Source organism: Orycteropus afer, unplaced genomic scaffold (assembly GCF_000298275.1).
Source record: "Orycteropus afer afer isolate SDZICR_OR568_19922 unplaced genomic scaffold, OryAfe1.0 scaffold00149, whole genome shotgun sequence".
Lineage (NCBI taxonomy): Eukaryota > Metazoa > Chordata > Mammalia > Tubulidentata > Orycteropodidae > Orycteropus > Orycteropus afer.
Window position 1 is genome coordinate 863,116 of NW_006921736.1, and position 22,940 is coordinate 886,055.

General features: G+C 40.0%; 1 protein-coding gene across 1 annotated transcript in view; it reads right to left on the reverse strand.

Annotated features, from left to right (window-relative positions):
• SUCLG2 (succinate-CoA ligase GDP-forming subunit beta) overlaps positions 1–22,940 on the reverse strand; it is a 392,451-nt gene that overhangs the window by 6,240 nt on the left and 363,271 nt on the right. Inside the window, exon 10 of the mRNA XM_007946054.2 lies at positions 20,500–20,620. Coding sequence (XP_007944245.2) covers positions 20,500–20,620 — 121 coding nt within the window. The remainder of the gene's footprint in view (positions 1–20,499; positions 20,621–22,940) is intronic.

Consider the following 22,940-nt stretch of genomic DNA (forward strand, 5'->3'; position numbering starts at 1 on the left):
GAGACCCCTGAGACTATGGCCCCTCGTTACCCTTTATGTCTAGAACTGAACTTGTTCCTGTGGCTTCCAGCCAAAAATAGACAGGTATATGGGGTGAACATTTACATCAGGTAGATAAACTCCTTGAGCAATCAATCATGAAATAACAGAAGGGCAGTGTTTGCACAGGGAGATAGCTGGGGGGTTGGTGCATGGGAAGGAAGGACATAGAAAGAGGTAACTACAGGGAGGAAGTGGGAAGAAGAGTTGTTACACTGTGGGGAATTGCAGTGAATGTCACAAAATAAAATGTGCATGAACTGCTGTATGGAAAATGAATTTGCTCTGTAAATTTTCACCCAAATCATAATAAAAATTAAAATAAATAAATGAGATAATGTGTTTAAAGAGAGTATAACACGATGCCTCATAGGTTTTATATATGTAATTGTACCAAGTGAATATACAAGTACTATAACAGGGCACTCCTGAGGTCATGCCCATCTCAGATCCATCTCTTACTGGAGTCTGGCCTTACTATAGTTCCTGTCTATTCTGAGAAGTATTTACTCAATTTTACCTGAGTTTCCTTCCATATATATTGATGAACCAAGTTCTTGACCTTTTTTAAAATAACTTAAACGGGTTGCTCTTCCTTGTAACCAAGTGACCTAACTAAATCAGTTCCTTAATTAGTATTCTCTTCATCACCCAATGTAGCACTAGGTCTTCCTATGGGAAAAAAAAATGACTGATTCAGAAGTTTACAGACCTCCAGACACTCTGTGCCTTTGCTCCTGCTGGGCCCTCCACCCAAACTTGGTTGCTCTCTCTGCTTGGTGAACACCTGCACATGCATGAGGTATCTGCTTAAATAACCTTTCTTTGGGGATGCCTTCCTTCTCACCATTCCCTAGTCCCCAAACCAGAGCAGGGCCTTATATAACGAGCTACCAGAATACTTTGTACCTTCCAAAATCATAATACAGATTATACACTATGGGAACTGCTTGGTAACATCCCTCTTGTCCCCACTAAGCATATGCTTCATGAGGGCTGACATTTTCTCAGGCCTGCTCACTGGGATACTTCTAATGCTTAGCACAAATTCCATCACCCAGGATGTAGTTGTTGGTAGATGGAATCACAATGGATGAATCCATATGCAGAGAGTACACTAGAGGAGGTAAGGTGTAGGAGGATGCTTTTCTCATTATTTTGCTGGTTCAATACTTCATTCTGGCTGTTTTAGATATCCTTGATTCAGTAGAAACCCCAAACTGCCTAAGGAAGAAAAAGAAGTGACTGGTTTTGAACCTTCAGCATTCCTGGGCTTTTGCAGTGGTCTCTCTCTCTAAGAAAGACTATGGAGCAGGTGGCTTTGTTCACTGCCCTTGAGTGATGCTCCCCAGCTGCTGCCTTTCCTCTCAGCCCATGTGCTCTGGAAAAGAGAGGGCCTGCTCCTAGGTTAACAACCAGTGGGAATGGCCAGGCCATGAAAGGGGAGTGGAGCAGTTTCCAGAAAAACACCTTTCCCTCTTTCCAGCTGCTCCTTCAGTGCCACATCAAAATGCCTAATTGCTTCATAATTCTAGGATCCACTAAAGTGAAATTTAATTACACTTGCAGTTATACTTTAATTATGCCCTTAATTATTAAGCATACACTAGGCATTCTCAGAACCAAGCAGTTCTTGAAGGATTTTTATATTCAAATATAAATTTCGAAAATAGGACTAGGATAAGAAACGGGTCCTATACAGAGGCACTGTGACAAGATGAAAATCTGTACTGCACAAAGAAGAGAGAAGGAAAGGGAGAGTGAGAGGGGAAGAGAGAGAGAGAAATCCAGAAGCAGAGGCAGGGAAGAAAGATACACAAAAAGGGAGACTGAAATGGAGACCTAAGGCAAGACAGAGAGGCTCAAGAGTCAAAAAGAAAGAGGCCAGAGATCCAGAGAAACAAGAGATACACAGGGGGGAAGAAGGGGAGAGAGATAAAAAAAGAAACAAGAAGCAGGGGAGAGGAAAGAAAGAAATGAATAAAAGTAGACATGAGAACGAGAGAAAGAATGACAGACAGACAGACCAGAGACACATGTTAAGAGAAACAGAGTCATAAGGAATAACCCAGAGAGAGAAAGACACATAAAAATAAAGAGACAAGGACAGACAAAGAGTCAGAGAGAGGGAGAGGGAAAAGTGAGCTAGCCAAGCCCCTTTTGCCCCAGCTCTTAGCCTGATGTGTCACAATCTCTCTTCTGAGCAAAGGCTTGGTTTCTCTTTGGATGCAGGCAAAGCCAGGGCTGTGCTCTGCTGCCCACTGATACTGCCCCTGGCTAAAAATTAGGGCCTGCTTCCTTTTTCCTACTGAAGGAACAGCTGGAAGGGGAAGAAGGGACACACAGAGAGGAGGGATTAAAAAGAAAAACCAGCAGCTGGTGAAACCAGGTTGTTGGAAAGAAAAGCGGAACAGAGGAGGCCTTGGGCAAATGCTTGGTGGTTTGCAGATTTCTTTTGTTAAAGATAATATTTGAGTATATGAGGTTAGTTTGTTCTTGACTCAGCAAGGAACTGAGTCTATTCCCCATCCCCTCTCCCTCTTTTATTTCTACATAGAAACCACCACAGCTGCTTTAAACTCCGACATGAAATTAAGTGTTTCAAAGACTGCATTTGTGCCTGTGTACCCAGTTACAAAGGAATTTAATTTCTTTCCACAATTACATGGTGCTGCTGACATGTTCTAATATTTATTAAATGCTGCATTTCTTTCTAATGAGGCTGCAGGACAACACACTTTTAATAACTATCTGCATAGATAACTGATCAGCTCACACTAGTGGAACTTCAGGCACTTCATAATATTTGCCTGTTGACAACGTACTCAGTGAAATGGTTATCTACCCACCACATGCCTTAAAAACAAAAACGTACAGACCATCAAAGGCAACTAGCTTTAAAATTAAATTATGCTAGACTGCCAGAGGATATCATAAAGAAATAATATTTATTATTAAAATCTTAAAAATTCCTGACCCCTTCTGCCTTTTTGTTTTTACCACTGATTTTCTGCCACTGGGTGGAGTGAGAGAGTTGTAAACAAAGATGCAAGGTTAATTTATTAAAATAATTTGTTCTTTCCTTTCATTACATGCAAGTGAAGAAAATGGAAGTGGACACACATTGCAGGGTTTTGTTCAAAAGGTGCAGCCCAGCCCTTCCCCCAAGCCAGTCTTTTATCACAGGGCTGTGTGTGTGTGTATGTGTGTGTGTGTGTGTGTGTGGTGGGGGGTGGGGGACAAAAAAAGGAAAATCACTTTCCAGTCTGGAAATGTGCAGAAGCTAGGCTTTTTATTACTATTTTCACAGGGATTCAAACACTTCTTTTTAAAAAGAATACAATAGCTAAAAGTTACTAGATGCACACTGTTGATGTTGTCATATGCCGTTGAGTTAACCCCGACTCATAGCGACCCCTCCTTGGGTTTCTGAGGTAGTATCACTGCAGAAGCAGATTGTCCAACCTTCCTTCTGAGGAGTGGCTGGTGGATTTGAACCACCAGCCTTCTGGTCAGCCTTAGGCACTATGCTATCACAGCTCCTCAGATGCACACTAGGCACAATAAATGTTTGCTGAATATATGAGTTAAATTTATCATAAAGTTGTCATCCTCACAACAACCCTAAAGTCAGCATCATTTGTCCCCATTTTACAGATGAGGAAACAGAGGCACCGGGAGGTTTAGTAATTTGCTGCAAGTCCCCCAGAAATTTAGAGGTCCAGCTAAAACCTGAACCCTAGTTTACCTAAGTGCAAAGTCACTTAACCAGGCAACCAGACTCTGAGTGCCAGTAAGAATTCTTTAATGTAAGTCGCTTGCTTTTACTTGAGGAAACTGAGGCCCCAAGATGTTAAATAAATTGCTCAGGTCAAGCAACTATTTGGTGGCAGATACTTACCTATGCCAGATCTGACATTCAGTCTAGTCTAAGGCAAAACTGCAAAGTTACAACCTAAAGGCAAATTCTAGCCCACTGCCTGTTTTTGTACCACTTGGGGCTAAGAATGGATTTTACGTTTTTAAATAGTTGGAAAAAAATCAGAGAATAATATTTTGTGATACATAAAGATTAAATTTCAACATCCCTAAATAAAGCGTTGTTGGCACATGGCGATGCTCACAGGCTGTACACATACTGTCTGCGTCTCTCTGCTCTGGGGCTTCAACAAGAGGAGTCGCTGAGACAGAGGCAGTCTGGCCTATAAAGCCTAAAATATTTTGACCCCTGCTCTCAGTGATTGAGTTAATTTTTTTTCTGGGAGAAGGGAAGGCAGTTGAAACAAGCCAAATTTTATAAAGAGACGGTTTTTCCTGAGATGTTCCCTGTTCCTGTGCCCTTGGTCCTTCTTTTTTCTCCTTTTAAGTGACAATCAGACAAAGGAGGTCCATTTTCTTGGTGACACGTAAATTTAAATAACTTATCACATGCCTTTGTCTGCTTATTGTACTACTGGAAATGGAATAACACATTAAGAATCCCAGGTAAAATTCCTGCTGCATTTGCAGCCCTGCATCATTTCACATGATGTATGTTAACTATCCAGCACCATATCTGGCTCTCTCAGGCAGTCAACACAGACCACCCCCAAGGTTTCAGTAGTAGATTTACCAACAAGAGTTCAGACAATAATGATAACTGTTATTGAGCCAGGGACTTTTCTAAGTTATTTGAAAACTCATCTGCATGGGTCAACAATTTTGAAAGTGCTTTATGTTGGGGTCAAACATATAAGCAGATGGATGGTCAATGGGGAAAGTGAGGTTTCTACTGTAAGAGACAGAAGATAAGCAGGCTATAATCAGCCCTGTGTGTAATGAATGGATTAGGGTTGGAGACATTAACATGAATTCATGTTTAGCTTAATATATGTACAGATGGATAGATACAGAAATCAGAAATAAAAATAGGCATGTGTATATGCACAAGTTAGTGCACGCATGTGATTATATATATATATATATATATCTGTACACATGCATATTTATAGAAATAAATCTAACACCAGGGTTGAATTTCAAAATATAAAATAGTAACCTCATTTTTTTAAATAATAAATGTACACATTTAAAAGCCGATACATTAAAAAAAAAAAACCCTCCTTCTTATAAGAACCCCATAAGATTGCCATAATATTTATTCCCATCTTATAGATAGGGTGCCAAGATTTCAAAACTTAGCTCTGTTACCAACCTGTTGGAACCCTGGGAAGTAACTTTAGTTTTGAGGCTACTAATTCCCCCTGTATGACAGCCTTGAATCTATATGCCTTGTATCTTTCACATTTTATGAAAATTATGGATTACATAAAATATCCCATGGTGCTACATCATATGCACACCTATTTTCCTCAGTGATTTCCTTTTCCATGGAAAGAAGAAAATGACACCTGGGGTGTGACTGTGATAGCGTACTGTGTATGACCACAGCAGAAGTCACCAACTTCAGTGCGCAGAAGTGAACGGCCAGGTCTTCTCTACAATGTTTCAAATAATGGTGTGTGTGTGCTTATGATCAAGCAAGCTTCACAGTCATGTCTAATGAATATTCATTAATGGCTTATTCTAGGTGCTTAGGCTTATGCTTTCAACGATATTAATCCTCAAAAGAAGCAATAAATATATTTATGTAAACCAAAGGTATGAGAGGCTTAATATTAATTAAACTAGAATGGAATGAACCCTTCCAATTCTGCACTATTCTTCCATAACTTACTAGGAATGTTTTACATGCTTAACTATCTGGAATTGGGGAGCTCTGGTGGCATAGTGCCTAAGGCATTTAACTGCTAACCAGAAAGCTGGCAGTTCAAACCCACCAGGCACTTCTCGGAAGGAAGGTTGGGCAGTCTATTTCCGTAGTGACACTACCTTGCTTTCCACCATCCAAAATCCTGTAGATGTAGGCCTAGCTATAAGGGCATGCAGAGGAAAATAATCTGGTTTCAATAGGGACAGGGAAGTGTAAACAGAGAGAACAATGAGAATCAAACATGTAAAGGAGAGAGTTATGCCCTGACACAGTAGATTCAATCCTTCCTTCAGAATCCCAGTTTGCTGCCACCACTTTCTACCTGATATTGGAGGGAAGGGGTGCAGCAGTATTGCTACAAGAGAAAATTCGACCTTCACTCTCTTTGAATGAAAAATGACAAATACTTGACTCAAATGTACCCAAGTCTTGTTTCCCATATTTGTGCCAGCCAACACTATTTGATCACAGACCTCTTTTCCATTGAGCTTGGATACAACCTCAGATTCTTTGTTGGTACAGAGCTTTAGGCAGTCACTGATAATAAACAGAAGGTAGCATGATGAAAGCTTTTTGTCCTCCCTGTTCTGAAACATTTTCATGGAGTTTTCTCCTTAGGTATCTCCACCTACGTCCCTGGAAAGCCTCAAGGTGGTGCTTTCTGGGAGAGTCTTAACCGGACACAGAGATCACTGGTGAAATGGCACAGACTGAGTATGTCTCCTCCCTAATAGTAATGTGCTCGCTCACTCTCATTTTCTTTGATGTGTCATCAAATATGATTATCAAGTTTTATAGGAGAAAGCTGACGCAAGAAGAAACAAACCAAACTGTCACTCTGAAAATACCCAAGACCAGACAGTGGTGTGCTGATGTTATAAGCAAGATTCAGAATACAACAGTCCCGGTACCTACTGTGTTCTAAAGCTGTTGCTTATTAAAATAGTTCCTCCCACAGCATCTACTGAGGAAAACAACTTCAGGTTCTTGTTTCTGAATTATTACCAATGCCTAGACTGACAAAATGGCTACCACTTCTAGGACAGATTGATGGCCTATGATATGCATTGGATGGATGTTTCCTACCAGGCAGAGGGAAAGACATTAACATAACACTCTTGGCCTCTTCCTCCCTATCAGTGGCTCTGTCTGGGGGATGGTGGTGATGAGACTTATCCAAGTGCCTGAAAGCAGACAGTTCCTAGGTATAACCCAGCCCTTCCTCTTCCTTTTCTTCAGGGGTATACAGCTGAGAGTGAGCCTTGGTCATCTTCTGGCCCTCAGTGTTTTGCCCTGGAGGTGGTAGGTCAGCTCAGGTCAAACAGCCTGTGTCTGGGCATGTAAAGCTGCCTAATTTTGGGGTTCAGAGTAAGGAAGTTTGTTGTTGATACACAATAAAGTGCATCCTCGACTTTGTACTTACTTGGTAGTACGTTTTCGTCTCCTTAATCTGTTATCTTATTGTTCACCTGGATCACAACCCAGATGGGGAAAAATCCGTTGGGTCCCCACAAAGACCCAAATAATATGGCTTAGTTTGATAGGACAATAGAGTGATGATGATTAGCTAAGCCAACTAGGTTGACTACCTGTGGGATCTGGAGTACACAGGAACACAAAGGAGCCAGGATGGCCAGTAGTGAGAGACCAAGGCGCAGAAACAGCAAGAAAGAATGTGAAGGAGTTGAGAGTCCTACAGGAATATGAAGGAGAGCAAGAGAGCAGTCAGAATGCTTTCCAGGTTCAATTACATTAACACCTTATAATAAACCTCTTTTTTATTAAGGTGGCCAGAGAGTCTCAGTTCATTACATCCAAAAACCAACAAAGAAAGCTTGCATAAAGCAGAGGTCATCTTCCTTCAGGAGCTTCAGTCCTGTAATTGTAATGATTTTACTTTCTTAAGGTGCCTTAGAAGGTTTTTTCTTATATGAAGACAGTAACATAGTATAAACTTAAATTATTTACATGGTTCATCCAGAGGTGAAATGAAAACTCAAAGTCCCAAATACACTAAATGATTTACCTGGAAAACTAAACTTAGATCTAAAAAGACCCTTTACATAGCCAAAGTAATACTTTAGGTTAGGTCCTGGGACACTGGGTCTAATGTTTAAGTGTGGCAAACATTTCAACATTAGGAAGTGTGTATCAATTTAGACAACAGAGAGAATTTAAAGCTAATGGCAGAACAGGGTTCTCCCCAGTGTTTTACTTGGTTTAACTTGGTGATGATGAAGTAAGGATGTAGGAAGGCAGGAGGCACAGGAGGATGTAGGAAGGGAGGATGCACAGGGAGAAAAGGCAGGGGATCCTAGTAATTAGCAGAAGGAGAAGCATTAGATGTCAGTGTGAAGTGAAACTGGTTAGAAGCATTAGATGTCAGTGTGAAGTGAAACTGGTTAATGTGTTTGGAATAGATCACCAGGCACCGCAAAAGAAAGGCCTGGTGATCTGTTTCCAAAAACTAGCCAGAGAAAACCCTATGGAGCACAGCTGTACTAGGGCACACATGGGATTGCCATGAGTTGGAGTCAACTCAACAGCAACTGGTTTAAAGATCTGTCCACAGGGGCCAGTGGAGGAGGGAAGAAATAGAATGCAAGGTGAGAAATGGGGCACGCAAAGAATAGGGGCAGGGAATTGTGAACAGAGAGCTCAAAGAGAATCAAATATGAAGACGAGAGAGACATGCCCTGACAAAGAACATTCAATCCCTCCCCCAGGGAGCCACATTTCCAATGACAGCTGCAACAGAACTGAAATGTGGAGGGGAAGGAGAGAAGCATTTAGACATGCTGTGGACAGAGGAGGGAAACAGGTAATCTCATTTTGCAAGGGAACAGGGACTGAGAAAGAAAAGAGAAGATGAAAAGTAAGTACTTAGCACAAATTGGGAACAAATATATCTGGAAATGTGCAAAGTGGCCAGGCAATGGTATTAGACTCAGAGCAGGATTTCAGGGTCAGCTAGTCACTTCACTTTCTCTACCCAGGAGTATTCCACCACTCATCGGGGACCCCTTAATGCTCTTCAATCCGGGGTTGAGCAGCAAATTTAGGGCTCAAACACTGAAAACTTCTTCATGCCCATCAACCACAGGAAATTTACCAAGGCTGCCTTTTCGGTGGGAAACAAATGAATAATAATACTGGTCTCCTCTCTTGCTCTTGCACCCAGAATAACTGAAGTCTTGTGAAATACACTGCTAACTTATGAGCAGAGCTGAAAGTTCTGTGGCTATTTTTAATCCTTTAATACTCACATTATTCTGCTCTCCCCATCCCCAACTGCCTGCAGCAGACCACAGCACTATGTAACATTTTCACTCTTTCCATGTAGAAAAGAATTTTGATTTGTACTCCTCTAGTTATGAGTCGGGTCCGACCCAATGGCACGTAACAACAACAGCAACAGTTATGGTTCCAATTTTTTAGTACTTCAGAGAGTAAGAATGAGGGACTGCCCACAGGGAGTAGGTGCTGCTGCCTGGGTCGACAAAGTAAAAGACACGGGAGACAGTTTCTGATTGAGGGAAGTTTACTTTCTCATTCACTTTAAAAAGTTTATTTAGGGAACATTAGGAGCTTGACAAAGGCAAAAGGAGGGGGACTAAAGGGTATTTTTGTTTTCTAGATATTGGGCAAAAGAGAAATAAAATGTTTATGCTGCTAAAATACAACTTTTGGCACTGCATGGAAAGGGTGAATTGAGAAGAACTGGCAAAAAGAAATTGGATCCAATCTACAAAATTTCCAGGCTTATTATTTTTCTTATGAGCTTAGCTTTTTATGAGCCCATAAAAGAAAAACAAAATTCTCTTCAGACATATGTGAATCATAAGAAATTTGCTACATATTTAAATGGGACAGTAAGAAGGAGAAATAAAAAGTAATTATCTTTTCTGATATGGTCCATTATGAAGTTCTCTGAAGATGTTTGTTGATTCTGGCCCAGACTATAAAACACCTGTATGAAATCAGCTGGACTTTTATTCCAAATGTATAATGAATTTTATGCCATTCATACATGAATAAACAAAGCTGTCCACCACTTGTCTGTTGGTCTGTCAAGTGGCTTATGTGTTCTGTGAGGATGGAGGCTGTATCAGCAGTATTTCAAATACTAGCAGGGTCACACATGGTAGACAGGTTTCAGTGGAGCTTCTAGATGAAGACAGACTGGGAAGAAGAAAGGGACCATCCCTTCTCAAAGAATTGGCTAGTGTAAACCTTATAAACAGCAACACTGTCTGATATAGTACTGGGAAGCTTTATGAATAGCCCTAAAACCTTGTCCAATATACCATCAGAGGATGAGCTTCACCTACTTTGGTCATGTTGTCAGAAGGGACCATTCCCTGGAGAAGGATATCATGCTTGGTAAAATGGAGGGTCAGCAAAAAAGGGGAAGGCCCCCAATGAGAAGGACTGATATAGTGGCTGCAATGATGGGCTCAGGTATAGCAAGCATTGTGAGGCTGGCACAGTACTAGGTAGTGTTTTGTTTGGTTGTACACGGGGTTTCTATGGGTTGAAGCCAACTTGACCGTACCTAACAACATACAAAGCTGTCAGTAGATATCTGTACATTTATCTACAGTCTCATGGGTTTGACTGAATGAACTATATGAGTAACTTTTGTGCCATGTTTTTGCATACATTTCAAAAGGAAAAAAAAATAAAACTTGTTTCAGATAATTTGTTCTTTATTCATGCCAGAGATAAATGTCTACAAAAGCTAAACTTTTCCCAAATACGTGGTTGTTAATTCACCCAAGAGTCTTTTCAATAAAAATAATCCTGTGTCTCAGCTGGTGAGTTCTATTCTGATAAGGTAAGTAAATACATGTAATTATAAAGTTACCAATTTCAAAGAGGAGAGTAATCCCTTCTTTATCCACTGGTAAATCGGCTTGTAATTATTATACAGCTGAGAAAAAAGATTTGTCCACAAAATCCCACTAAATCAAGTCTAATTTGATTAAAACTTTTCTCATTAGGACATATTCTAATGCATTGTATGTGTGCAACAGAGTTGCTAAAATGTGAGCCACCAATTGGTGAGACTTATGGCTAGGATCTTGAATCCTCCCAATGGCCATATAACAACTAAGAAGGGGTAGCTTGCTTATTCGCATGATACAAATAGTACTAAGCAAATATATCATTGAGCTTTTGGAATGTCTGTCATCTTGGTTACCAAAAATTTCACATTTGTTCCAACTGTATAAACCATGTGGTAGAGTGCCTGACACTTAGAAAGTATATGTTAGCAATAATAATTTATGATTGCAATTCAGATTCTGGTCATGTGGCAAATTTTTCTACTAAACCTGGCTTATATATGCCACCTGGCTCTGTCACAGATCACTGGGATAGACTGATTGTTAAGGATTGAGTTGTATTCCCCAACAAGATATGCTGAAGCCCTGATCCCTGGTATCGTTAAATGTGACCTTGTTTGGAAGTAGGATCTTTGTAAGTTTTATCAGTTAAGTAAGTATAAAGTCATACTGGAGTAACCCAATGCCATCAAGTCGATTCTGACTCAGTGTAAATCTTTTTGGAAGTAGATTGCCCCATCTTCCTTCCACAGAATAGCTGTTGGGTTTGAACAGCCAACCTTCTGGCTAGCAGTCTGTTCTGGTTACCTAGTGCTGCTCTGACAAGTCTATACCACAAATGGGATGGCCTTAACAAACAGGCGTTTATTTTCTTACAGTTAGGAGTCTTTAAGTCCAAGTTCAAAATGCTAGGCTCTGGGGCTGGGTGAAAGCCCCTCAGCCTTGGGCTTCAGCTCTGCCTCCAGCTCCTGGCCCACTGAAACCAGAGGCTTTCCATCACTCAGACAGCTGCTAGCTGCTGAGGCTGCCAAGCCCAAGGTTGACAAGTAAAAAGGCACAGTCCCAACGTTACCAAACCACACGGCAGGCCATTAATTCAAGTCCATTGTTAAGTGCCCAGGTTGGCAGAGTATGGCAGGCTGCTGAACAATGACATGGCTACATGCAGGGTCCAAACATGTCATAAACTGGAGACCATTTCCCAAGGCTTCTGCTTATATATAGGAAGCAGACCATATTCCCTAAGGCAGCTACTCAGCTACTCACAGTAGATTCCACCAGGGAGCTGATTACCAGTCTCATCATGGGGAATACTACATCCAGCGGCCCAGCTTCTCGACCAGGCCCAGCCAAGTTGACACACCAACTGAACTACCACGCAGTCAAATGCCTTAGGCACTGTGTCAGCAGAGATCCTTATACTGGAGTAAGGTGGGGCCTAATACAGTAGGAGTGGTGTGAGTACAAAAGAGAAAACAAGAGGAAAGACAATTGAATGGAGGCAGAGATTAGCGTGATATGTCTACAGGTCCAGGAATGCCAAGGTTTGCTAGGAACCGCCAGAAACTAAGACAGAGGCATGAGACAGCTTCTCCCTCAGAAGCGTCAGAGGGAACTAACCCTGCCAACACTCTTTCTTTAGACTTCTAGCCTCCAGCATTGTGAGAATACATTTCTGCAGTTTTAAGACACCCAGCTTGTAGCACTTTTGTTATGTCACCCTAGGAAACTACTGTAACACCCCTCTGTCATTTTGCTTTCCCTGGCTAAACAATGGTGTGCTTTCTAGGAATATGAATCAATTTAAATATTAACCAAATAAAGGTAATTGGGAAGTATAACAGCTAAGACAGAGAGTGTAATGTTTTATCAGGTCCAATAGAAATTATCACTTGGGATTGTCCAAAATATCCCTTGGTACTATCTCTTGGAACTGCTTTGTTTTTCTCTGCTACAAGGAAGACTTATTCTTAAAAAATAAATGAAAGAAGGAAACAAATGTTTCTCTAAGATTAAGTAAAATATAACTAAATACAGAGAGATCTGTGGAAGAAGTGAAATTTATGTTCCTATCCAGAGGAAAGCAAATGATAATTTTAAGTTGAGTAAAAGAAGAAATCTCTAACAGTCCTTGTAGTTAGCAATTTTTCCTCCATTGGAAAAAATAAGAAGCAGACCTGTGACAAGATTTTTTTTTTTTTTTTAATTAATTTCTCTTTTTAATTGAGATGTATTGCAAGGCAGAAATTTCCAAAGCATTAAGTCCTCTATATGGTTTACTCAGAGTTTTCACAATGCGGATGACTTTTCCATTTGTTTATCACACCTCTTTCTGGATGATGCCCTATATTTCCACATCTCTCTCTCTGATTTTGGTCCCAGTTCTTCCACATCCTGCTGCACAATTCCACCTTCATCTCAAATTTGGGGTGACTAATAAATTATAAAGGAGCTCTGGTAGCATATTGCCTAAGGTACTTGTGTTAGATTGGGTTTTCTAGAGAAAAAAAAAAAAACAGTAAAGCTTATAGAGAAAGAGAAAGGGAAATTTACCTGAGGAAAATGGCTCACACACTTATAGAGACTGGCAAGTCTAAAGTTCTTGGATGAAATGTCAAGCTGGAGGCTTTTCCTGAATCATGCAGCTGCAGGGGCTGAGGAGCTCAAGGTTGGCAGGCAGTATACTGGCTGTTGACTCCAGAGAATGACAGATCCAAGATCTCCAGGCCAAATGGCGGACTGTTCGCTCACAAACAGTTGTAGGCAGCACAACAAAATCCTGATCCACAGAACAGTGTCTCTTTTCCCAGGATGTCCATAAATATACTGGAAGCAGGCCACACCCCTAGGGAAACTCCCTTTCAACGGATTGGCTGCTCAAAACATATACATCTGATCCCATCTTTGGAACAATCTACATCACAATTGCTTAAACCACACAGAATTGTGGTCTAGCCAAGTTGAAACACAGCGCCAACTATCACAGTACTTGACTGCTAACCAGACAGTTAGTGGTTCAAACCCACCAGCCACTCCACAGAGTGAAGGAAGGAAGACGAGGCAATCTACTTCTGCCTTGGAAACCCAGTGGGGGTCACTATGAGTCAGAATCGACTCAGCGGCAGTGGGTTTGGTTTGAATATGTTATTATTGTTTCCCATCGGACTGCTGCCCACTTCTGACTTGCCCAAGTCTGTCAAGTACATCATCATTCTTCTGGCCACTAGTCTGAAAACACCAAGATTCCCCATTCATTCTCTTTTTCCCAAGCTCTAAGGAGCCCTGATGGCACAGTGGTTAAATCACTCATCTGCAAACTGAAAGGTCAGTGGTTCAAACCCACCAGTCACTCTGTGGAAGACGACGAGGCAATCTACTTCTGTAAAGACTACACCCTTGGAGACCCTATGGGGCAAGTTCTACTTTGTCCCACAGGGTCACTAACAGTCAGAATCAACTTAATGGCAGTGGGTAGATGAGTATCTTTGCCCTTGCCTCCATCTAACTTTGACTTCCACGAGGCAGTTTTACCTGGGTTTTACATTCTACCCAACTACCTGGACTCTGGCTATTAACTTATTTATCCTGCTCTACTCTTTCAGCCATAGCATATCATTGCAAAGCAATCTCATCAGCACAGACTTTGTTCTATCTCAGTCCCAAGTTTCAGTCTTTACTTCTGTTATGATTCAAGTACCACCTTCTGTATGTGGAACAGACCCAATGACTTGCTTCTAGCTCCTCTTTCTACTAAATTTCCTCATTCTTTCTAATGATTCAAATCTTAAATATTTTTCTAGGCTCAACTTGGATAGTCTCCTTTTAAGGTTTCTATTACTCACATCTCTAAATCTACTTTAATTATAGTCAATACTGGTTAAACTTAAAAAAGGGGGTATGTCAACGAAAGTGGGGTGAACTACAATAGACACTCATGTTAAAGGACACATATTTTACAGGAGTCTGCATTCCCTTAGCATAAAGAACACTTGTTTGGTTTGCACTTAGTTCCCTTTATGGGGCCTTTAAGGATCCCTGGTGGTTCAACAGTTAAGTGCTAGGCTGCCAATTGAAAGGTTGGTTGTTTGGGCCGACCTAGCAGCTCTGCAGGAAAAAGACATGGCAATCTACTTCTGTAAAAGTTACAGCCTAGGAACCCTATGAGGTAGTTCTCCTCTGTCACATGCAGTGACTGTGAGTTGAAACCAACTCAATGGCACCTGACAACAACAAAAACAACAATGGAACCTTTATGGATAATGCCTTTTCCAAATTTCTGTGCTTTGTTATTTATGATCAGTGTTGTGGTAGTCTAGTTTATGTGTCAACTTGGCTGGGCCTGGTTGAGTGGCTGGGCAGCTGGTGGTAGTTAATCCCCATGAGGAGATTGGCAATCAGCTCCATGGTGAGATCTACCACAAGCAGCTGGGTAGCTGCCTTAGGGAATGTGGTCTGCTTCCTGCCTTTAAGCAGAAGCCTTGGGAATGCTCTCTAGCTTTTGGCATGCTTGGACCCTGCATGTAGCCATGTCATTGCTCAGCAGCCTGCCATGCTCTGCTGACCCTGGGACTTACAATGGACTTAAGTTAATGGCCTGCCGTGTGGTTTGGCAACATCGGGACTGTGCCTTTTTACTTGTCAACCTTGGGGCTTCTCAGCCTCAGCAGCCTGCAGCTGTCTGAGTGAAGAAAAGCCTCTAGCTCCAGTGGGCCGGGAGCAGGAGGCAGAGCTGGACCCCAAGGTTGAGGGGCTTTCACCCAGCCCTAGAGCCCGGCACTTTGAATTTGGACTTAAAGCCTCCATGTTGTAAGAATAAACTCCTATTTGTTTAAGCCATCCCATTTGTGGTATATTCTTGTCAGAACAGCACTAGGTAACCAGAACAAGTGTCACGGTTACAGTTTGAGCAGAATTCTTCCTCTTTGCCTTGTTTATTATGCAGAAACTATAAAAATTTGGGATGGGTCTTCCCAGTCTTATTTTGGTGTGGGTCTGCTGGATGCCAGTAATCACTGAGTATCTTTGGCACTATAATGTTAAGCGTGAGAGTCTCTAACTACCTAAGGGTGTTTATAGCACAAGATGCCAATTCCCACAAAGGAAGAAGAGAATACCAGCTAGGACTCTAGAAGAAAACGTCAAAAGCTCTCTCCCCATTTGTTCTCTCAACAGAGATCCCAGGTGCTTATTATAGTATATGGGCTATTACAGTGAAAGGACGGTAGTGGCAATGAAGGCCACCATGGGTATTTTGAACCCATATAAATTTCGGGAACAGTGTGCTCTTTGAGGAGTGCTGGTGGCACAGTAGTTAAGCACTTAGCTTCTAATTGAAAGACCAGTAGGTTGAACCTACCAGCTGCTCCACAGAGAAATATGTGGCAGTCTGCTTCCATAAAGATTTACAGCCTTGGAAACCCTTTGAGACAGTTCTCCTGGAGTCATCTTATTCAATCCCCTATGATACTACTAGACATTGTGAGGCCATCAACCTAAGACTGGTTTCCTAGGATTCCAAAAGGCATGCTGGTAGATGCCTGGGATGTCACAATGGCTACTTGTTCTAAGATAGGAACATGGGCTATTAGGGTGAACACTTGTTAGTATTTCACATATGTTATCTATAATCATACTGCTAATTTTTCTTTTCTCTGTTTTTAAATTTCCCCAGTTATCTTGAAACTGAAATTACTTCTTATATCTCTTTGCATCCTCCTTAGTGCCTAAAGTTCAGTGATTCACACATGACATTTACTAATTTATAAATTAACTAATTAAGAAAACCATAGGCATATAGCCTGGAAGAGTGTTAACTTAAAAGCTACAAATCTAATTGTCTAACAAATTTTGAAATGTCCAAGCTTCATCTTAATAGCTTAGATAAACTTCTGATGCAGCTGGCAGAGATTATTAAGGACATAATCTTGGGTATGGTATTTTGCATATTTCAGCATACGTATTATCCAGGTATTATAGGGATCATTTAATACTACTGGAGTATTAAATGGTGTAAAAATAAAAGTGCTCCTTTTAGTATACTGGACAAAAATAAAAGTATGTAACTCTTTTCTAGGAATATGAAGAGTTGTTTGAGATTAGGGCTGGAACTATACTAATAATGATGGACCTCTGCTGACAAGACAGGCGTAGGAAGGATCATCAGAAAGAACAAGTCTACCATAGGACACACTCATAACTATACATCTGCAAGTGACAGGCACTAATATGGTTTGTTTATAGAAACTTCTATAAATTCTTCTTTAAGAACATGAAAGAAGGGCTGACTTTTGGAATCAAAGGGTCATTGGTCACTTTGAAAATGAGAATAATCAGACATCAATATTTTAACCAAAACTTTACAAACTATGGTGAACCCATTAACTTCTTGAAGAATTTTTTTTTCCTGTTCAGCTTTGTCCATTGTTACCCCCTTTTTCATCTTTTATTTTTCTTTAAATTGTGATTTGGGTGAAAGTTTACAGAGCAAATTCATCTTTCATACAGCAGTTCACATACACTTTGTCTCATGACATTGACTGGAATCTCCCACCGTGCAATAGCTCTCTTCCCACTTCCTCCCCATAGTTACCTCTTCCTTATGTCCTTCCCTCCCATGCACTCCTGCCCCCCCCAAGCTGTTTCCCTGTGCACAAAGCCCTTCTTTCCTCCCATGACTGATCTCTCCAAGGAGCATATCTACCTAATGTAAAATTTCAGCTCACATGCCTGTCTTTTGGTTGGCTGGAAGCCAAAGGGGTGGTTTTAATTCCAGACCTGAAGGGCAGCTAGGGGCCATAGTCTAAGGGGTTTCACCAGGCACTATGTTTTTTTTTTTTTAATAATGATTTTGAGTTTTGTTCCACATTGTTTTCCCACTCTATCCAGTATCTCCTACATAGATCCCCCTCTGAATGGTTGACAGTGGTAGTCAGGTACTATGTAGTTCTGGTCTCACAGTCATATCGGCTGAGGGTCGCATGATGGACTAGTCCCCTGGACTAATTGTTTTAATGCACTTTGCTTTTCTTCATCTTCTTTGTTCTGGATGAGGAGAGACCCATCGCTGCATCTAGGTGGCCGCTTGCAAGCTTTTAAGATCCCAGTCGCTACTCACTAAGGTAGGATGTGGAACAAAGTTTTTGTGTGGTATGTTATGCCAGTTGAGCTTGATGGCCCCTGCGACCATGGTCCTGAGCCCCCAGGTCCAACTACTCGCTCCCTCTGGGTAGCTTGCTGTGGCCAAGAAGTGACTACAACCTTGTCCCTTGTCAGCTCTACTATATACACATTGTTATCCTTTTGTTAAAATTATTTTTATGGGGATCGATTATGCTGTATTTATATTTTTAAGAAGATTTAATTCATTGATATCATTTAGTGTCCATATTAAATTTTGCCCATTAGAGCTTCTGCTGTTTTCAATTTTCCCTTGGGATCAATCATTATTTCTAACAGGTCTGTACTGTGACAATGTAAGTTTGTGAGCCAAGATGTCTCAGAGATGGAGAGAGAAAGGAGAGTGGCAAAGAATAAGAAAGAGAGAGAAGAGAAAGCACAAAGAAAGAAGCAAATATAGAGAAAACAGGTTGTACATGTTTGGGTGTTCAGAAGAATGTCTGCAGGGAAGCACATCACCCACAAAGAGCCTGGGGAAACTGTGTTCTCCCAAAAGCTTTACTGTAGAAATCTGCTCAAGGGGCTGCTTGATTATTGTAATTGGAATTTATTGACGTGTGGGTAGGACTTTAGGAGAGATCTCACAGACTTGAAGTGATAAATTACCAATTTCAAGTCAGAATGTACTAGAGGAACAGTAAAAGGTACTAATTTTTTCAAGTCTCAAACTTGAGTCATGTCTTTTTAATACTCTGTGAATCAACTGGGAAATACGTATATTTATGCAGCACTTCTGCTGTAAATGGTTGGTTTGGGGATAAGCATTTGTGCAATTGTTAGTGTAGCAAGCTAAGCTACTTCCTTTGAACATGGAACACGATTTTTACTTGAAAGAGCGGTAAACATCATGCTGGTCAGACTTAGTTATTTGGAAGGCATTTTCTTGAAAATGAATGAAACGTCTGTCATTTCAAGAAAAACAACTGATCACTTTGTGGCTGATAATAAAATTTACAGTGTCAAGTAAAAATTAGAATTTTTGAAAACGCATCTACCATTGTGAATTTGACAGGTTTCCAATACTTGTAGGCTTCTCTAATGAGACTGGTGGTGATATTAACAAATGTGTGTGTGCTTGCATGTGTGTTTAATATAATTATGTTGAAATGTGTCAACCTTTGGAAAATCTGTATAACCTAATATTACCCAAATGATCAATGCACAATGTTATAAATCATGCATGGGTAAGAGATCTATTTAATGTATAAGATACACCAGTAGATACACCAGTAAACTTTCAATGAGATAGCTTCAGATTCCATATGGAAACTGCCATTGAGAAATCACTACTACAGACTTTTAGTGTAGTACCAAAGAAGAATATGCACAATCACATAAAAATGTTGATTAATAACTTTTCCTTTTTCCAAATATATGTCTGTGACGCAAGATTTTCTTAATATACTTCAACTAAACCAACGTATTTAAAAGCGACTGAGTGTAAAAGCAGAAAAAGCTAGATATTAAAAATATTTTTAAAAAATCTATAACAATGCTACTGCTGTTACTACAATTTGAAAAAGATACTTTTCATGAAAATATGATTTTTATGTTAACTTGTAATGGCTGTATTAAAAAGTAAATACATAAGTATTCTTCTACATTTCCAAATACACATTCTTATTACTAAATTAAGGAGCTCTGGTGGTATAGTGCCTAAAGCATCTGACTGCTAACCAGAAGGCTGGCATTTCAAACCCACCAGCCATTCATGGAAAGAAGACTGGGCAATCTACTTCCGTAAAGATTTACCACCTCAGAAACACAAAGGGGGTCGCGATGAGTCGGAATCTACTCAATAGCAGTGAGTTTGGTTTGGTTTGCGTTTATTATTAAATTAATTAATCAGTTAATAAAATTAATAAATAAATATTGACATAAACAAACAAAAACTGGGGTCCTCAATTTTAATAAGTAAAAGGGACCTAATACAAATTTCAGAACCCAAGAATAACTCTCGGGGCAGCATTTCTCAGAGTATTTTCAATAGGACATTAATTTAATGAAATGATTCATAATAAAAGGGCTTTACTCTGGGATACTGCTGTTGTTGTTAGTTGCCATAGAGTTGATTCAGACCATGACCACCCCATCTGTTACAGAGTATTACTGTTCAATTGTGTTTTCTTGGCTATAATCTGAACAATGCACCAGACCTTTTCTTCTGCTGTACCACTGGGTGGGTTTGAATCCCCAACCTTTAGGTTAGCAGTTGAGCACAAACTGTTTGCTCTACGCAGGTACCAAACCAAAAAAACCCACGGTCATGGAGTTCATTCCAACTCACAGCAACCTAGAAGGACAGAACAGAACTGCCCTTTAGGGATTCCAAGGCTGTAAATCTTTACAAAAGCAGACTGCCTCATCTTTCTCCCTCAGAGTGACTGGTGGGTTCTAACTGTTCATCATTTAGTAGCTGAGCACTAAAATCACTGTTCCACAAGGGCTCCCTACCCAGGGACCTTAAGTTTGAAATATCTAGGGAATCATAACACATGCTATTTTAGAGAACTGAAATCCCTATCAGTCTGTTAGAAGTCCTAAGAAGTATGCCTGTACCACATCGGTTATTTTATATTCTCCAGTGTTTCCTTACATCATCTTGGGAAGTAGGTCAGTTCAGAACACTCTGGTCACTTGACTTTGGAAAAGTGATCCTGGTAGTGAAAATCTATCATAACTCACCTTCAAGCCGGACCACCAAGGGCACCTTGAGTTGTAGCTCCTGACAGGCTCTGATGATGCCATTGGCAATGATGACACAGTTCACAATTCCACCAAAAATATTGACAAGGATGGCTTCAACCTGGAGTCAAAGATAGGAATTTGCCTATCAAAATGCTGATAGCCAACACTCTAAAACATAACTGCCTAAACAATGGCAGTAATTTAAAAAAGATTCCTTGGGAGTATTTTTCATTTTTCTTCTTACACAGAGCATGAAGTATAAAAGCCACAATAAGTGTTCAGAAGTAAATATTTAGTATGAAATTAATAATACCAATATATAAAATTACTCCATTAACCTGTATTATCCCATGAATCACTACTCTGAACTCAAAATGAATTCAATCACCATTAATTTGTCTATTTGTTATATATTGCCTTCTGGATTATCTATACTGTAGTCTGTAACAATTCTTTACATGAGTAGCATTGTTTAAAATTTCATGCATTTATGTTTTTTCTCTCCATGGTTTATACTTAATTTTTATCTGTCACAGTGCCTCATGCAATATTCCAAAAACTAGGAACTTATTAATCATTTGTTGTATAATATTGATAGAAAAGGTTCAAACTTCCCCATGCATTCTTAATACTTCTTTGATAGGCCAGAGGTATATTCTCAAAAATTGGAGATAGTTTAATTATCTTAGCTAATAATATTTTTTTTTTATTAACACACACACACACACAAGATACAAAGCAATGTGACAAGTAAGGATGGAAGAAATGTCATGCCACTGACTGGAATTTTTCAGTAAATTTAAACCCATCATGTTAATCTGTTTGCTCATATTGCATATTCAGAGGCGTGTGAGCAAAAAAGGAAAAAAAAAAACCTGTCCTGAATTGATAAATAGGTATAAGAAAATCCTGTATAATTAACATGAAGAATGAGGTAATGAAGAGAATTCATTAACCAGATTAATTGATAACACCTACAGAAGATGGCTATTCATCAAATAGAAAGCATCAAAATTCCAACAATGGATTCACAATCAAATTATGCAACACTAATTGCAAAGCATATATATATATATACATATATGTGCAGCCTGCCATTTTTTAAATCTCATTATTTCAATATGTCAAATTAACTACACAAAACATAATGAGAAAAAAAATACCTTACATTTGTACAGCACTTAACTGTTTAGAAATTGTCATTACTCGCACCTTCATTTTTTTTATTTTGATCCTTTCCAGAACCCTATTCAGTAAGTACAGTAATGGTTAGCCCTCTGTAGTGGCTGAAGCTACTCAGAGAATTAATGTAACATGTCTCTAGGTCACACAGCTAACATATAGCAAGGGGGAGACTCAGTCACTCTGGATTCCTGACTGATCCATTCATTTGCACATTTGCTACAACTGGGATCTTGGGCACCTTATACAAACCTGTCTTCAACATGGTTTCCTCATCTATAGAATGGGAATAGTACAAGTACCTTGTCGATAAAGTTGTTGAAAGGCTTAAATGAGATAATATATGTGAAATGCTTAGCCCAGTGACTGTGAAAGTGCTTAATGGATACCTATACATGCAGTTACTCACTGGGCAATGATGAAAGGGCAAGCAGGTTACCTAGAAGGTGAGTAAGAAGCAACTTCTTTGAAAAGACTGCAGGTATGCTGAATTAAAATACAAACTTATTGAAGTTCAATAAACAGGAAATGCCTTGAGAATAAAACAAATGAGCAATAATTTTTAGACAAATTCAGAGATCAGGGCTACTCCCCCAAAAAAGAAATCTCACATTACCATTCACAGCAGGGTCACTGGTAAGCAGAAGCTACTTTCTAATGACAGCTATTAAATGTTGTTAGTATTGAGGTTTGATACAACAGTAGATTCCAAATAACTGTGGGGTGGAGAGAACCTTGCCAGAACAATGGAAGAAAAAATACTCAACAGCAATAATGACTCCACAGTGTAGAAGACAGAACTTTGGGATCTGTTGAGGCATACTAATGTTTGTGTAGAAGAACTAGACTTTGCAATAAAATACACATTGGCACCTGTACATCTTTGCCCAGGATGCAACCTGAGTTTTCGGAGATTTTCCAGGTAAGGGTAGGAAATGCTGCATATTCTGTAAGAATGAGTTCAAATTTCACCTTCTCAGTGAAGCTTTCCCATCTCACAAAGTTAGAATGAATCACTATCTACAACAGTATGATCATGCTATAGAGTAGTTATATCACACATGACTAACTTATGTGAATTCACCTAAACAGACAAGAGGGGTGGAAGGGTAAGATGCCTGTGATCCTATGATTCAATATACCTTCATGGGTACACGTCCTGGTTGTTGTTGTTGTTGTTATGTGCCGTCGAGTCAAACCCGACTCATAGCGACCCCTCCTTGGGTTTCCGAGGCAGTATCACTATGGAAGTAGGA